This window comes from Nomascus leucogenys, chromosome 4, assembly GCF_006542625.1.
Source record: "Nomascus leucogenys isolate Asia chromosome 4, Asia_NLE_v1, whole genome shotgun sequence".
Lineage (NCBI taxonomy): Eukaryota > Metazoa > Chordata > Mammalia > Primates > Hylobatidae > Nomascus > Nomascus leucogenys.
The window spans coordinates 100,001,141-100,019,221 of record NC_044384.1 but is presented as its reverse complement, the minus strand read 5'-3'; the positions used below and the strand labels follow the sequence as shown (position 1 = coordinate 100,019,221).

Below are 18,081 nucleotides of genomic sequence, written 5' to 3'. Positions count from 1 at the left end.
CCAGAGAGGGTGAGAGCAGCCGGTGGCAGAGTTGGAGGTGGAAGACAGCATGTCTGTCTCCCACTGCCACCTTGTCTCCTGTTAGTGATGGGGCTTGTGTTTGTTTGGGTTTGATGTGTCTGTTTTCTTTGAAAGCTGTATTCTTTCCACAGCAGCGGGGCATCAGGTTTCTGTGTCCAAGGAAAAAGCTCATCCTTGGCGATCACCCCCGCCCCCCTACGGACTGCCACACGCACATGTGGGTGTGTGTGCCTGAGGGGTCTGGGCTTGGCATGTTCATTAGCATGTATCTGAGCTGGCCTTGCTTCCACTGACACCTGTGGAAGAAAGGGCAGTGTCAGGGGAATGTGTGTAGGGATGCCATGCCCCCTGGCACTTGTTAGTGTGTGCACATGTTAGGGGCAGATAGCACAGGCTCTCTAATCCCCATTCCTTCAGCACAGTCTGGCACTACAGCTTATCCACTACCCTCTACCCAGGGGCGTCCTTCCCCATCCTGCTGTGGGAGGGAAGAGTCAAGAGCATCTTCTTAGAGCTGTCCTCCCTCTGCTTGGGCTCCAGCTCTCACTCCCTCCTACGCAGCAGCCAGTTCCAGAAGCCTTTCCCTAGGCCCCTCCCCTCCCAGATCCCCCTGCCATCCCTAACACTCCCTCAGGGTTGACCCTAGTACTTGGTTCTGCAGCCCTTCCTGCAGGTTGCTCTCTCCTTGCTTAAATACCCTTTTTACATGGGAGTGGGTGGCAGGTTTAAAGGGCATCTATCTGCAGGAAGGAAGGGGAGGCCCCATTCTCCTCTGACCTCTCCCTTCCCCCAGTCTTTTCCTCATAGTGACTAGGGCTCCAGCTCTCAAAAGGGGCTGGGGACACATGCCTCCACCTTAGGCCTGGGATGTGGACCCAGCTGAAATCGCTGGGTGGGGAGAATAGACTCCACCCGTCTCCCACGCGCCCCTTTACCTATCCCCCAGAGGCATCCCTTGCAATAAGGCCAGCTCCTCCACTCTGCAGTAGCACTATGTGCACCTGTCGGAGCGCAGTGACCTTCCCCACCCCGTGCCCCGTGGCATCCCCCCGCCCCCCACCTGTTCTCTCTAGGTGGTAGTCTGACTATGGGGCGGAGTGGGCCACCAAGCACCCGCTCCAGCGCAGAGCGAGAGCGCTCGGGGATTCAGCACCACGAGGCGGACAGCTCCAGGCCCTGAGGTCCTCAGAAGAGCGGGAGCATGGAGGGTCCAGAGGCAGGCGGAGGCCGGGTTGGGAGCAGGAGACCTGGAGTCAGGAGGAACGGAGGAGGGGCTGGGGGCGGGCCGGGGCCGGGGGCGGGGCGGGCCGCGATTGAAAGCGGCGGGGCGAGCGGGCGGGCGGAGAGCGCAGAGCCAGCGAGCGAGCGAGCGAGCGGGAGCCGGAGCCCCGTGCCCCCCGCTCCACTCCGATTCTCTCCGCGCCAGAGCCAGGCGCGTCAGGTAGGGTGAGCCGGTGGTGCCGCTGCGGCTGCCGACCTTTTTGGCCCTTACCTCACGTCCCAGGGCCCTGCGGGCCCTCGAGTTGTGGGGCGCCCGCGCTGGGGTGTCCAGACAGCGTTCCCTGGGAGCTCCGGGAAGCGGGAAGACAGCCCCGGGCGTCCCGCCTTTCTTCTGCAGAAAACGCACGCCCCGCATCGCGCTCCCCCGTTCCTCCTGCTCCAACGTCCTCTGGTCCTTCTTTCTGTCTGTGCCTCCGTCTTTGTCTCAGCCTCTCAGGCTTGCTCGCTCCCTGCCCAGATTTTGTGGCCCAGGCTCCCGGCTGCCTGACTCCGGGTTTCTGTACCCTTCCTGCCTCTGAGCTTCCGTCTGGACCTCCCCTTTGGGAGACTTGCGACTTGACCAGTTTTGGCCTCAGCCCCCATCTGGGTCCCTGTCCCCATCTATGCTGGTCTTCCTCCCTGCTTCTCCCTCGCTTGCCTGGGTAAGCTGCTTCTTTCCTGATCCCCAGAGGAGCCCAGTGCCCCTGCCCTGGAGAGCTGAGGGGGCAAAATGAAGAGGCTCAGCCTCCGTGGCTAGCACATGGGATCCTTGAGTTAGTTGCTGCCCTTCTTCAAACTCAGTTTCCTTTCCTGTTCTGAGGAAAGAGGTATGTCCCTCTCCCAGCCTTTCCAACCCTGTGTGATTGTGAGAGCCTTTGTGGGGTGTGTGTTTGGGAAGGCAACTGGGGTACAAATGATTGGACGCAGTGGGGAAGAGACAGGGAGGGGGTCTCTGAGGGCCATGGCCAGGGTGGGCAGGGCCCTGAAGCTGAGGATGGGGAGATTGGAAATGGTGACTTTCTCTGCTGGGTTGGGAGTGAAGAGAAAACAGAGGCACAAAGTCTCAAGCAGCATTCTACATAGAGCTAGAGAGTCCCGCACTCTCACCCTCAGCACTGTTTGGAGACTCTAGCCCCCAACCCAGACACACACATACGTGAACATCTGCTTGCCCTGTTGACTTAGGACCTTGAGCCACTTGGGTACCCTCCCTGAGGCCAGCCATTCCACCTTGCTGTCTCATTCCCAGGGCTTAGTGTCTCTATTCCTTCCTCAGTCAGGAAACTGTGGGGATGGTTTTTTAAGAACCAAAGGCTAGAACCCTTGGGTGTTCACATGGGCTCCAGTCTCCCCACGGGTTGGAGACTGTCCCTTAGGGACCCTTCCCTTCCTCTTCCCTGGTGGGTCCTCAGACAGCAGTTCCTTCTTTCTGGAAATCCAAGGCTCAGGATGGGGACTTCTGAATTTGTGACTCTGACATAGTCTGTTCCAAAGGTATTGACCTCGGGGTCCTGGGAGGTTTGTGCTGTTCTTGGACACGCTTTGAATTACAGAGGGGTCAGCATTGGCTGGGGTATCCTGTCCTCTGCCTGGGACTTCACTGCTTGCATCTCTCCCCACTGCTGAGTTTGGTAGGGGAATAGAGCCCATCTATCACCCAGCTGAGGCCAGGGCTGAGAGACAGGTCCAGGGGAGTCCCAGGAGCTTCTCAACCTACTTAATGACACCATTCTGTCCCTCCCTGGCTTTTGAGTACCTAGGAAAGGGGCTTGTGGGCAGGCAGAGTCAGAAGGGGCAGCTGCTCTCAGGTTCCACTTTTCCTGGTCTGTTTTTCTGTCTTTCTATCTCTCTGCAGGAGCTGGGTCCCTTCGCATCTCTCTTCTTGTCTGTCCTTTCCTGGTCCCTGTTTCCTCCTCTCTTTGCCTTCGCTGCTTCTAATCTCATCCCCTGGAGACTCAGGTCTGCGGGACCCATCCATCCCCTTTGGGGCCATGGGATCGCTGCTTGGGCTCCTGGCACTGCTGCTGCTGTGGGGTACTGTGGCTGAGGGCCCAGCCAAGAAGGTGCTGACCCTGGAGGGAGACTTGGTGCTGGGTGGGCTGTTCCCAGTGCACCAGAAGGGCGGCCCAGCAGAGGACTGTGGTCCTGTCAATGAGCACCGTGGCATCCAGCGCCTGGAGGCTATGCTTTTTGCACTGGACCGCATCAACCGTGACCCGCACCTGCTGCCTGGCGTGCGCCTGGGTGCGCACATCCTCGACAGCTGCTCCAAGGACACACATGCGCTGGAGCAGGCACTGGACTTTGTGCGTGCCTCACTCAGCCGTGGTGCTGATGGCTCACGCCACATCTGCCCCGACGGCTCTTATGCGACCCATGGTGATGCTCCCACTGCCATCACTGGTGTTATTGGCGGTTCCTACAGTGATGTCTCCATCCAGGTAGGTGGAGGCCACCCAAATGGGGGCTAGGGAGGGAGGCCGGAGGTGGTGACCCAGAATTCCTGCTGAAAAGGGGCTCATGGGCTGCTGTGCATTGGAAGGGAAACTAGAAGCTTCCTTGCAGTAGCTTTTACAGAAGCTAAGAAAGTGCCCTGGTCACATAATGGCGGTCGATTTTTAGAGACTGTGCAAGAGAACATCTTACTCCCATTACTCCCACCACACACACACGCACCCTCACACACACACACACCCCACACACACCCTCACACACACACACAGCCCCCCACACACCCCACACACACCCTCACACACACATACACCCCACACACCCCACACACACCCTCACACACACATACCCCACATACCCACACACAGCTCCCCACACCCAAACACCCCCACACACACCCAACGCACCCCCACACACAACCCCGCACACCCCCATACACACCCACACCCCTACACACACCCACACACACCCACACACACCCCACACACACCCATACACCCCCGACACCCACACCCCACACACACCCCTACACACACACCCATACACCCCCACACACACCCACACCCCCCACACGCCAACCCCTACACACACCCACACACACCCGACACAAACCCATACACCCCCACCACACACCCACGCACCCACACCCCCACACACACCCCACACACACACCCTCACATGCACACCCCCCACACACCCTCACACACACACCCCACACACACCCACACACCCCCCACACACACCCATACACCCCCCACAGACACCCACACACCCACACACCCACACCCCACACACCCACACCCACCCCTACACACACCCACACATACCCACACACCCCACACACACATACCCACGCACCCACACCCACACCCCCACACACCCCACACACACCCTCACACACCCCCCACACCCACCCCCACACCCCACACACACCCCCTTACACATCCCACACCCACACACCCCCCACACACACCCCTACACACACCCACACCCCCACACACACCCATGCACCCCCGCACACACCCACGCACCCCCGCACACACCCATACACCCCCACACACCCACACCCACACTCCTACACACGCCCATACACCCCCACACACCCACACACCCCTACACACACTCACACACCCCCACACACACCCACACACCCCCCACACACACCCCTACACACACCCACACCCCCACACACACCCACGCACCCCCGCACACACCCATACACCCCCACGCACCCACACCCACACTCCTACACACGCCCATACACCCCCACACACCCACACACCCCTACACACACTCACACACCCCCACACACACCCATACACCCCACACACATGCACCCACACACACACTCACACACCCCACACACACCTTCACACACCTTCACACACCCCCCACACACCCCACACACCCCACACCCACACAACCACACACACCCACACATCCACACCCACACCCCTGCACACACCCACACACCCCACACACACCCACACACCCCCCACACACACCCATACACCCCACACACCCCCACACACCCACACCCCCCACACCCACACACACCCTCACACCCACACACCCACACCCCACACACAGCCCCCACACACCCACATACACCCCCACACCCCCAACACCCCCCCACACCCACACCCACACACCCACACACCCCCCACATAAACCCCCCACACAGCCCCTGCACACACCCACACACACCCACACAGCCCTACATACACTCCCTACACACACCCACACCCACACATCCACACATACCACACACACACACCCAGACACCCCCACACACACCCACACATCCCCCACACACACCCCACACACATTCACACCCACACACACCCCCACACACCCACACACGCACTCCACACACACACACACCCACACACCCAGACACACACAACCTCACACACACATACACACACACACCCTCATCCTTGATGTTAAACAACCCTGAGGGGCTTAATATCCAGGTCTCCCACTTACTAACTGCATGGCCCTGGCACGTTATTTCTCTTTTCTGTGTCACAGCTTCTTCCTTATAAAATTGGATTCACAACACTTTCTTTCTTTTTTTTTTTTTTTTTCTTTTTTGAGACAGGATATTGCTCTGTCTCCCAGGCTGGAGTGCAGTGGTGAGATCTCGGCCCACTGCAATCTCTGCCTCCCAAGTTCAAGCGATTCTCCTGCCTCAGCCTCCCAAGTAGCTGGGATTACAGGCACCCACCACCATGCCCAGCTAATTTTTGTATTTTTAGTAGAGACGAGCCTGACCTCACCACGTTGGTCAGGCTGGTCTCAAACTCCCGACTTCAGGTGATCCGCCCACCTCAGCCTCCCAAAGTGCTGGGATTACAGGCGTGAGCCACTGTGTCCGGCCCACAGCACTTTCAACTTTTAGGTTTGCCATGGAAATTTAATGAGTTGATAGATGCATAGTATGTATCGGGGGCCCAGCAAGTCATAAGGGCACAGTTGATATTAGCTGCTATTATTTTTAACCCATTTTATAGATGAGGAAACCAAGGCTCAGAGAGAAGTGGGCCACATTCAAGGCAGTGGTGGAGGGGAGCTGTGAAATCGGCTCTCGGCCAAGGGGCTCCTGACTTGTCAGATCATCTCTGCCTGGATTGGAGAGGGGTGGCCAGATAGAAGCCAGGAGTGGCCAGAGGAGAGAATCAGGGTAGGGGAGTCAGGAGGAAGATAAATAGAATGTGTGTCAGGGGGAGGGTACCAGAGAGTCTTCAGGGGGCACAGGATTTGAAGGGGTGGGAAGGATGGGGAGGCAGCTCCCCTGCCCTCAGCCTCCTACTCTCCCACAGGGACCAGCAGAGGGTGCCCTGTGGCTCAGCTTCAGCAGAGGCTGCTGACCCCGCTGACACCCCTCTGCTGCTCCCAGCGCTGTGCCCAGCTGTGATCCTCCCGTCTCTGACTGGGTCCTACCTCTCACCCAGATTCCCACTTCCCAAGTGCCCAGCACAGTCTGCTGGAAGATGCGGCTGGAGCTAGGATCAGGGCTGGGGGACATAAGGTAGGCTTTGGCTGGGCCTCAGCTTCCTTTAGGAGAGTGATTGAGGGCATTGCCAAGATGGAGAGGGCCAGGCCCCCTGTCCTGGAACAGTTGTTCAGGAGAAATGGAGCAGAAGCAGGAATCAGAGAACCCTGGAGTCAGCTACTGGCCTGAAGTCGGAGAGGCCTGGCCACTCCATCCACTGCTGGGAGTGGATTATCTGTCCTGCTAATCCCAGACACTGGAGGTGGCTAGGCAGCTGTCGTGCTAGTCCCAGTCACTGGAGGTGGCTAGGCAGCAGCCTGGGAGGATGGGGCTGTGCTAGCACCTATGTCTGCAGCCCTGGGTTGGGGCAGGGATGAGTGGGCGGCCTCCTACCTGCTGCTGTCTTCCAGGGCCTCTGCTGATGTTTCCTCCACAGTCCTCCTTAGGGCCTATGCATTTATCTCCAGAAGTCCAGTTATCTCCTTGCCATCCCAAGCTGCCTGCCTCCTGGATCAGGGCCCACGCCTCAGCAGTGGTCTGCTTCTCCCTTGTCCTGATCCACACGAGGCTAGTCTGTCATCCGTAGGCTGTGCCTGCCTGTTAATATTCCCCCTCATGGCTGCTCCTTCTCTCTTGCCCATGTCCCTATCATCTTCCCTTTGCCAGGCACTGTGGCCTCCCATGCATTATCGTTTTTATCCTCTCAGCACCCTTGTAGGGCAGGGATGTGAAACTGAGGCTCAGGGAGATTTGCCAACTCCAGGGGCCCAAAGGTAGAATGTGTGGGAGGGGAGGAGACATTGAGCCCTAGACGGTCAGAGCCATAGCCTGTATCCAGTTGCAACACAAGACTCACCCCTCTGCTGTAGAATCTGGGCCGTGCTCTGCTTTCACCTACCCACCCTCTACCTGGCCCTTGGCCGGATCCCACTCCTGCGGGACCTGAGGGTGGGAGATGGGGTGCCAGGCAGCCAGTGGCAGAGCATTTAAGACTCAGGCATTCAATGGAGACCAAGCCTTGGCCTATTAGGGCCACAGGACTCTGGGGTCTGTGTCTTTCTTCCTAGGGGAAACTTTTCCTTCTTTCTTTTTCATTCCGTCAGATTGATTCAGGGGAAGGGCCACCTACCCTCAAATAAGTAGAGAGCCGAAGAGCCCTGAGTAGCCAGATGCCATCTCATGCCTCCCTCTGCCCCAGTGTAGCCAGGTGCCAACCTCCCTCCACCCAGGCCTTCCCTTGGCCCCCGGCCATGTATCTAAAAGGGGATGGCAGAGGGGATCAGGTGTGGCTCACGACCCTGGTGTCTCCACCCTGGGTCTTCTCTCTCTCAGCCCTTGGAAAGAGATAAAAAAAACTCTCTACCCCAGAGGGAAGACTGTCAAGTCAGGATGCAGGGCTTTAGAGAGGGAGCCTTTAGGGCCGACCTTGTGGACACTTGACACCAAGACCTGCTAACTGTGGGGGATGCACCTGTCTCTAGTGTTTGATCTGACCGCTGATCTTTGCCTTCTCTACTCCTCCCCCAGGTGGCCAACCTCTTGCGGCTATTTCAGATCCCACAGATCAGCTACGCCTCCACCAGTGCCAAGCTGAGTGACAAGTCCCGCTATGACTACTTTGCCCGCACAGTGCCTCCTGACTTCTTCCAAGCCAAGGCCATGGCTGAGATTCTCCGCTTCTTCAACTGGACCTATGTGTCCACTGTGGCATCTGAGGGTGACTATGGCGAGACAGGCATTGAGGCCTTTGAGCTAGAGGCTCGTGCCCGCAACATCTGTGTAGCCACCTCGGAGAAAGTGGGCCGTGCCATGAGCCGCGCGGCCTTTGAGGGTGTGGTGCGAGCCCTGCTGCAGAAGCCCAGTGCCCGCGTGGCTGTCCTGTTCACCCGTTCTGAGGATGCCCGGGAGCTGCTTGCTGCCAGCCAGCGCCTCAATGCCAGCTTCACCTGGGTGGCCAGTGATGGCTGGGGGGCCCTAGAGAGTGTGGTGGCAGGCAGTGAGGGGGCTGCTGAGGGTGCCATCACCATCGAGCTGGCCTCGTACCCCATCAGTGACTTTGCCTCCTACTTCCAGAGCCTGGACCCTTGGAACAACAGCCGGAACCCCTGGTTCCGTGAATTCTGGGAGCAGAGGTTCCACTGCAGCTTCCGGCAGCGAGACTGCGCAGCCCACTCTCTCCGGGCTGTGCCCTTTGAGCAGGAGTCCAAGATCATGTTTGTGGTCAATGCAGTGTACGCCATGGCCCATGCGCTCCACAACATGCACCGTGCCCTCTGCCCCAACACCACCCGGCTCTGTGACGCAATGCGGCCAGTTAATGGGCGCCGCCTCTACAAGGACTTTGTGCTCAACGTCAAGTTTGACGGTAATGGTGTTGGCCAGTGTCCATTGGCCTGCTGGCTGTCAGAGGATGAGGGGAAGCAGGCCTTCAGCTTCCATTCCTTTGCTAAGGAAACAGTAGAGTGAAAGTAAAGGACTCACCCGGGGTGGCATCAGAGCAAGGGCAAGGATGCTAGGCAGAGAGGACTCCAACTGAAGCCAGGGCTGAGGTTCCACTTTCTTCCAGAGAATAGACCTCTCGCCTGGTCCCACCATTTCGAGGGTCTCTGGCTCCTCCTTGGGCCTTGCCCACTATCTTCTGTCTCCTTATCTTGCCAAAGGTGGAGATCAGGAGACCTCAAGCCCATTCTCAGGGAGCACCGAGAGTTAGAATCAGTCTGGCTTGAGGGTGAGCGTCAGGATGACGCTCTATATTCATGGAAAATTTTTTTCTTTCTTTCTTTCTTTCTTTCTTTCTTTCTTTCTTTCTTTCTTCTTTCTTTTCTCTTTTTCTTTCTTTCTTTCTCTTTCTTTCTTTCTTTCAGAGATGGGGTCTCACTATATTTTGCAGGCTGGAGTGCAGTGGCTATTCACAGGCACAATACAGCCTCCAACTCCTGGGCTCAAGCAATCCTTCTGCCTCAGTCTCCAGAGTAGCTAGGATGACAGGCATGGGGCACTAGCTTCAGGGAAAATTTCTATTCCTAATCTTGATTTTCCACTCAAGGTGACCTGAAAGTCTCCTGAAATCAAAAGTTATTTTAATAAGAGTGCCAGCTTTAAGAGAAATGACTGCTGCAGATCATCACTATGCTTCAGGAGGAATCACCGTGGGAACAGTGGGAGACAAAGCTTGGAAGCCCTGGCCCAGGGTTAAGATGAAGAGTAATTCCAATAGAACTGACATTCAGAGTTATGCTACAATCAGTGTAGGGGTTAGAGTTGGAGTCTGGGGTCTGATTGGGTTGATGTTAAAGCAAGGCTAAATTCAGCATGTTTGGCTTGGGTGGAATTTATGGCAGGGCTAGAGTTGGATTTTGAGAACTTTTAGGCTGAGTAGAAAGAGTAGGTGCTTGAGGGGACCTGGGTTTGAATCTAGGCTGCACTATTCACTCATGGGGCCTTAAGCATATCTTCTGCTTTCTTGAACCCTGATTTCTCACTGGGGCCAGGGATGGCTGTAAATCCTGGCTAGAGCCTGGCTGGGAGATGTGAGGTTCACAGCGGATGAAGTGGGGGTGGAGAGAGGAAGTGATTTTCCAGTCACTGAGTACATTCTGGTGAATGGCAGTGGTTGCAGGTGACCACTGAAGTTGGGATTCAGTTTGCACCAGGATGACTGTTAGGACTGGGGGTGCTGGAGCTGGGGTTGTTAGGATTAGTGGGGGCAGGATTGGAACTGAGACTGGGTTTAGCCTTAGCATTGAGTTTGGGGAGAGGGCTGTAGTGTATGTTTTGATGAAGTTGGGATTTGGGGCCTGGGTTGGAAAGTGTTGGATAGTACTAAAGTTGAATGTGGGGAGTCATGGTTGGGGATTGATGTGGGCATTAGGTTTTTGGAGATGTCTGGGCTTTAAGGCTGGGATTACCTTTGGCATTTAGGGTTGGGGTTTGATGTTGGAGTTTAGGAGTAAGACTTTGTTGTCATCTCTCATTTAGAAAAATGACTAGGGTCAAGGCAGGATTTAGTATTGGGTTAAGGATTGGAAGGGCTAATGGTGGTCTTAGCTCTGGCATTTGGGTTCCATGTTAGGGTGAATGTTGAGGTCACATCAGGGTAACACACTAGTCCAACCTTCTCTTCCTTCCCTCCCCCATCCTAGCCCCCTTTCGCCCAGCTGACACCCACAATGAGGTCCGCTTTGACCGCTTTGGTGATGGTATTGGCCGCTACAACATCTTCACCTATCTGCGTGCAGGCAGTGGGCGCTATCGCTACCAGAAGGTGGGCTACTGGGCAGAAGGCTTGACTCTGGACACCAGCCTCATCCCATGGGCCTCACCCTCAGCCAGCCCCCTGCCCGCCTCTCGCTGCAGTGAGCCCTGCCTCCAGAATGAGGTGAAGAGTGTGCAGCCGGGCGAGGTCTGCTGCTGGCTCTGCATCCCGTGCCAGCCCTATGAGTACCGATTGGACGAATTCACTTGCGCTGATTGTGGCCTGGGCTACTGGCCCAATGCCAGCCTGACTGGCTGCTTCGAACTGCCCCAGGAGTACATCCGCTGGGGTGATGCCTGGGCTGTAGGACCTGTCACCATCGCCTGCCTGGGTGCCCTGGCCACCCTCTTTGTGCTGGGTGTCTTTGTGCGGCACAATGCCACACCAGTGGTCAAGGCCTCGGGTCGGGAGCTCTGCTACATCCTGCTGGGTGGTGTCTTCCTCTGCTACTGCATGACCTTCATCTTCATTGCCAAGCCATCCACGGCAGTGTGTACCTTACGGCGTCTTGGTTTGGGCACTGCCTTCTCTGTCTGCTACTCAGCCCTGCTTACCAAGACCAACCGCATTGCACGCATCTTCGGTGGGGCCCGGGAGGGTGCCCAGCGGCCACGCTTCATCAGTCCTGCCTCACAGGTGGCCATCTGCCTGGCGCTTATCTCGGGCCAGCTGCTCATCGTGGTAGCCTGGCTGGTGGTGGAGGCACCGGGCACAGGCAAGGAGACGGCCCCCGAACGGCGGGAGGTGGTGACACTGCGCTGCAACCACCGCGATGCAAGTATGTTGGGCTCGCTGGCCTACAATGTGCTCCTCATCGCGCTCTGCACGCTTTATGCCTTCAAGACTCGCAAGTGCCCCGAAAACTTCAACGAGGCCAAGTTCATTGGCTTCACCATGTACACCACCTGCATCATCTGGCTGGCATTCCTGCCCATCTTCTATGTCACCTCCAGTGACTACCGGGTGAGCTACCTGCCACAGAGGTCAGGGGAGATGGGACACCAGACCCTCTGTTTCCTGGTATCTTATTTAATCTACTGGTAGCTCTGGGGCTCCAAGAGGATAATGCCCACTCAGGGGACCACAGCTTGTGTGGATCCCAAGGGGAAGGTGGGAGGGCTGAATAGGGCCTAGGGAAATGGCCAGGGAGGTGGGGAACTCGAGTTAGAGAGAGCTGAGATTTCAGGACTTGCATGTCATCCCCTATCCTGGAAGGTGATGGGGGTGCAGAAATATGTTCAAATGGACAGGGTTCTGCCCTGCTCCACTGAGGGGTCAGCTGCAGAAGGGATTGAGAGATGAAGCCAGGGAAGGCAGGAAAGACGAAGCAAGGTGGGTAGGGGAGGAGATCCGGGGTATAGAGTTGAGAAAAGCTAAAGCAGGTGAAAATTATTCCCTAGTTGGTGGCTTCTGAGCAAATTTGGTTCCAACTGGCACTGTGTCTCAATGGGTCTCTCCACCTCCAAGGGGCAATGGCTGCTTCAGATAGGGTGGTCAGGAAAGCCCTCTCTGAGGAGGTGGCAGATGAGCTGTGTTCTGAGTAAGAAGATCATCTTGGTTAATCTTCATGACTTGAGTAAGCTCCATGGCTCTCCCGTTTTACAGATGAAGAAACAGAGACTCAGGGAGGTTCAATCCCTTGCCCAAGGTCACTCAGCTTGGGAGTGCAGAGCAGGGTCTGAACTGCAGAAAAATTGAGGCGAAAGCCCCGGCAAAGGCCCCTTCCCCAGGACAGAGGTGTGGTGGCACAGTGCTGGGGGCCAGGGACCGCTGGGCTTGGCTGCTCTGCTTGCACCTGCTGGGCCACCTGCTTGGGTGGTAGAGGCCAGGGCTGGGGAGGGATTCTGCTCTGACTCAGCCTGCATTTGCATATGATTTACATTTGCATGCCAATCACAGGTAGCTAAGGACTCACCTGAGACACACACCATACCCACACATGCATGCACACACACACACTTGTACACACAGACATAGCCACATGCATGCATGCACACACATATATCCCACATACGCACATCCCACATACACACACTCGCTGGCACATACACATATATCTTTCTAACAAACGAATCCATATCTATGCACCCTACACTCACACACACATACACTCATGCAGACACCTGCAGAAATTCACCACCCCACATACAAGCACTTACACAGATATACACACACACACCTACATGCACACACTCCATTCCTGCAGCCCCCAGATGCACACACCCCTGTGTATACATGACCCCCTGCATGTTCTCCCCTTCAGCTGGAACTCTTGTCACCCTGTGAAAATGGTCTGGGTCTGATGCTGGGACTGTGCCCCATTTTCCTAGCAATGCTTTGGGACCTGGCAAATGGACCACAGCCCAGTGTTGGATGCGTAGTCTCCCCTACTCCCTCCCCCACAGACCAGGCAGGGGGTCCTGGGATCAGGCCCAGGTCTTGATCTGTGCCTGTTCACCCACTCACCCACCGCAGGTACAGACCACCACCATGTGCGTGTCAGTTAGCCTCAGCGGCTCCGTGGTGCTTGGCTGCCTCTTTGCGCCCAAGCTGCACATCATCCTCTTCCAGCCGCAGAAGAACGTGGTTAGCCACCGGGCGCCCACCAGCCGCTTTAGCAGTGCTGCTGCCAGGGCCAGCTCCAGCCTTGGCCAAGGTCAGTGTCCTAAGCAGCCCTCTCCGCTTGTTCCCCTCTCCCTGTCCAGCTCCTTGGGTTGCTGAGATCTCTTGTCTGGGGGTGAGGTGCCCCCACAAATGACACTGGCAAGAGAGAGGAGGGGAGGCTTCCCTCACAGCCCTGCTTCCCCACTGCCTGCCCTCCATGGAGGACCTCGGGGTTGGCCCCAACCTCTGGCTTCCTTTTCTTAGGGTCTGGCTCCCAGTTTGTCCCCACTGTTTGCAATGGCCGTGAGGTGGTGGACTCGACAACATCATCGCTTTGAAGACCCCATACTCCCGCCCTGACACAGCTGCTCCTGGGAACCTAGTGCAGACCCGCGTCCAGGGCCAGGAGGAAGTTGGCTGGAGCACTGCAATAAGTTATTACCCACCCTATGTCTACCCCCAAAGTCACTTACCCTCCTCCTTACCCCAACTCTTCAGACTCAGAAGTCAGGAGCCTTGGCCGGGCACCTCTGCAGTGGCCACCAACTGCCCTTGTAGCTGTGTTTCCTCCTGGCCAGGCCCAGGGCTCAGAGAGGAGCAAGCCAGGGTTCACTCTGCCCTGGACCGGGGTGGCTGAGGATGGCAGGCCCCAGTCCTAACCAGCAAAGGTGCTTCCAGCCCAGCCCCTCCTCCCAACTAGGGCCTTTTTTATTTTTTATATAAGTTACTCTGGGATGGGGAGGGTGGTTATTGTGGGGGCTGCCCCTCCCCCTGCACAGTAGTTTGTCCTGTGGTTTATTTTGTATTACCTGTAAATAAAGTGGCTTTATTTTAAAAAATCGCTCTTTGCCTTTGACCCAGCAAGGCCCCTCATGCCCTACACAGCCTCCCAGCTGTCATTCTGCTAGTGTTTAAATATCGACTCTGCTCTGTGCCTGATGTTAGGACCTGTCTGCCACCGAGACAGACCCAGCCCTGCCTGGTGGGGAGATGGAAAATGAATGAGCCATCCTCCCTTAAAAGGAGCCACTGCAGACTGGCCCAGGCATCCTGGGGTCGGGTGGGGGCTTTAAATGGATAGAGATGAATGAACAGGCTTATCTGGCAGTCCAGGGGTTTCCCTGGGATCCCGGCCTCCAGGATGGTGTGGGTGATGGAGCAGTAGTGACCTCCGGGAATGGTGGGCTTTCCCACAGCTGGCCAGCCTGGCACTGGATCCTCCAAATGCATGGAGCCACACTGAGCATTTGGTGCAGGGGGAACCAAGAGGAGGCATGGACTGAACGTTGCCTGTTCACATGGCACTTACAAAGGCAGAAGGAGCTTATGGGGAGAGGGGGTGGGTGAAGCAGGGAGGGCAGAGGCGGAGCAGCTGGAGACACCATCTGCTGTCAGGCCCAGTGAAAAGTCAGAAAAGGGAGCGTTTCTCCAGTCCCCGGAGGAGCTCTGGCCTGGTGGGCCAGTTGAGGAGCCCAGAGCCCTTGGGCATCTCCGGAGTTTGCTGTCAGGGCTCACCAGCAGAGGGCGCTAAGGTACATGGCTGTGGCCGGGCGACCGCTGCCCTCCTGTGGCCTAGAAGGCAGCGGGCACCGAACCGAAAAACAGCAGCTTCTGGGGAGTCCCCAGACTGCAAGGAGCAGAGGGACAAAGTCCTGCATTAGCCGGCAGCCCAGGGCATTTGTTATTTTTAAGTGAGCTCATTTGCATCCACAGGCTAGCAAGGCTGTGGAAATTAGGGTAAACAATTTAAAAAACAAAAACAAAAATAAACAAAGAAAATTGCAGGAATGGCTTCTTCTCTCCAGTCAACATCTGGGATGTATGGATGACAAATGAAATACAGACTGCGCAGTTAAATTTGAATGTCATAAACAATGAATACTCTTTTTTAGTATAAATATGTCCCACACGATATTTGGGACATACTTATACTAAAAATTTTTGTTATTTATCTGACAGTCAACTTTAACTGGACGTCCTGTATTTTCATCTGCTCATTTTGGCAGCCCTTTTGGGCCAGTCTCTATTCTAGATCCCCCAATAACTCAAGCCTGAGTGCTGCCCCCAGTGGCTGGTCACCAGAGAAATGCACCCCATGGTACCCACAGCCCCAGCTCCCACTTCCAGTATGGCCTTTTCTGGGTCTTCCTGCCAAACTGGACTCTGAGGACATTTGCCCACCAACCCCAGCACCCGCACAAACGAAGACGGGGCTCTAAACCCCTTGTACCCAAAAAGCAACCCTTCTTCACATGGCTCAGGAATATTTTCCTTAAAATGTAAAACAACAACAGCAACAACAAAACAAGTAGTTACGAACATGGTTCGCAGCTAAAAAGGTACAAAGGGTATTCAGTGAAGAATCTCCTATCCCTGCCACCTATCTAGCAGGGAGAGCCAAACGCCTGGGGGCCAGGGAAGAAGACCAGGAAGAATTCCTAAGGACCAGTCCTGACGTCTGCCTGCCACACCTCTTTTCTTCCGCCTGCCCCCCTCATTTCCCCCTCCTGCATTTGTGAGAGCAGCCTCCTTATTTTTTGTCCTGTTGTCTCAATGGCTCCACCCCTCAGTCATGACCTGTATTACATGATCCCTCCCACCCATCCTTGTTGTGTTGTGGGCAGCAAATCTTGGCCTTCACGCCTCAGCTCTCGGTCCTTAGCGCACATTACTAAGACCTGCCAGCTTCCCCATCCCAAGGGTGGGAGTCCTGGGATATCGAGTGGCCTGGCTTTACGTCTCTGGATCTCCTCTTCTCCAGTATCATAGTCCATGTCCTACAAACACTGACCCCTCTGCTTGTGTTGGACTTGGAGTCCTCAAAGGAGAACTCTTCCCCTTCTGGGGACTGAGGACCAGAGGTGCCCAGCATTTTGGGTTCTCTTCCACCCTAGGGAGCCACCCATCATGGTGAATTCACCGTCTGTGAGTGGAACTACCAGGTTGCTTTGCTGGGGTAGCCAGACCTTACACTGGGATACAGGTGTTTCTCCCGTGGCTGTGTTTGAAGGCTCTCCCAGATCCACTTCTATCCTTTCCCCTGTCCCTTGCACTGGTCTTGTAAGACTGCAGGGTAGCCCTTGCCCTGTCTGGGTGGGCCTGGCTCTCTCTTACTGAACCATAAGCTCCTGTGGCTTGGGAAAGGGTGGTTCGGGCCACGCTGCTCTTGGCTCCCCGAGTCCTGACATGGGAAAGGGGGAGGGGAAGAGTCATGTTACAACGGCAGCTCTGATGATGGCCACCTTCCCACATTTGAGCCCTATCCAGCAGCAGACTCTTGAGATAGAACACCAAAATCCAAGAGAAAGTGTATACATTGGGCAAAGGGGCTGGGAACAAAAAGTGGAGCCGAGGGATTACATGGAGCTGGGAATGAGATTCAGAATCCGCCATACCCCATACCCCTGTGGGCGGACATTGCCTAGAGCTGCATCAGGCCAGCGCTGTCCCTTGTTCTCCCGGTCCAGCCTGGCTGCTCACCCTCCTCTCCTGGGCTGGGAGGTTATGGGAGGCAGAGGGGAAAGGAGAGACCACTGAGGGTCTCAAAACCCCCTCAAGATGTCTCCACCTCAAGTTCCAGCAGAAAAAGGATTGGAGCTTACCGCACCTACCCCCATGAGCCAGTGGGGAGTTGAGCACTGAAAGATGGGACTTCTCAGCCTGTGGAAGAGAGGCTAGATGTGGGGAAAGCGGGGGAAGGAGAAAAGGGTGCGTGTGCACGTGTGTGTGCATGTGTGTATGTGTGTGTCTGTGCATGTGTGTGAGAAAATAGGAAGAGGGAAACGGAGGGGACTGAGGGCAAGGGGACAGGAAGCGAGGAGCAGCAGGAGGAAAGTAAAATAAGCATGTGTTAAACCCCGAGGCCTCTTGCCAGGGGGTCAGTTTTTTCTTTTAAAAAAAATTACTCTATTTCTGTGAGAACAGTATATGCTCCCTACAAACAGTTTAAGCATTGCAGAAAAGTACAAAAAGAAAATAAAAGTATTACCTCAAGTTTTATCATTCAAATATAACCGTCATTAACATTTCTGGTACAGCATCCTCAACATATTTCTATGCATTTTTACAGATAGGAGAGATAGAAATACTTTCATAAAAATGGGATCATACCATATGTCTATTTTTTTTAGCGAAGATTTAATTTTACTTGACTCTAATTAAGAAAATGAATCAGAAGTAAAACAAGAAATTCTTGAACTCCACATTTATGCACCATGAGATATTTTTCCTCCTTGAAAGATCCTTCTAAGTTTAAGAAAAGGAATGGAGTGACATTCACAGGTAAACATTCCCTCAGTCTCAGGGTATCTGAGGAGAGTTAGACCTGTGTTGTCAACCTTCTTGCAATGTGAATGGAAGGAATCATTTCCTGGGGAAAGCAGGGGTCTGCTGACCCAAGTGGGTCCAATGCACACTGCTCCTGGTCCTGGGATTGTGGACTGAATGCCTGTGATTGGTGCACGGCAGCCGCACTCAACAATGGGAAGGAGGC

The 18,081-nt window shown here is 55.5% G+C and overlaps 1 protein-coding gene across 5 annotated transcripts; it reads left to right on the top strand.

Moving 5' to 3' along the window:
• Positions 1 to 1,336: 1,336 nt before the first annotated feature.
• GRM2 (glutamate metabotropic receptor 2) lies at positions 1,337 to 14,428 on the top strand. 5 transcript variants are annotated; one of them, XM_030811667.1, is made up of 6 exons: positions 1,337 to 1,462; positions 3,137 to 3,722; positions 8,258 to 9,095; positions 10,873 to 11,948; positions 13,461 to 13,641; positions 13,854 to 14,428. In XM_030811667.1, exons 2-6 carry the CDS (start codon positions 3,273 to 3,275, stop codon positions 13,925 to 13,927), a joined length of 2,619 nt encoding a protein of 872 aa, XP_030667527.1. In that variant the 5' UTR covers positions 1,337 to 1,462; positions 3,137 to 3,272; the 3' UTR covers positions 13,928 to 14,428. The 5 variants fall into 5 exon arrangements, with proteins under 5 accessions (XP_030667527.1, XP_030667524.1, XP_030667525.1 ...); XM_030811664.1 differs by having other exon boundaries at positions 10,873 to 12,005; XM_030811665.1 differs by having other exon boundaries at positions 1,378 to 2,108; positions 10,873 to 12,005.
• The last annotated feature ends 3,653 nt before the right edge of the window (positions 14,429 to 18,081 follow it).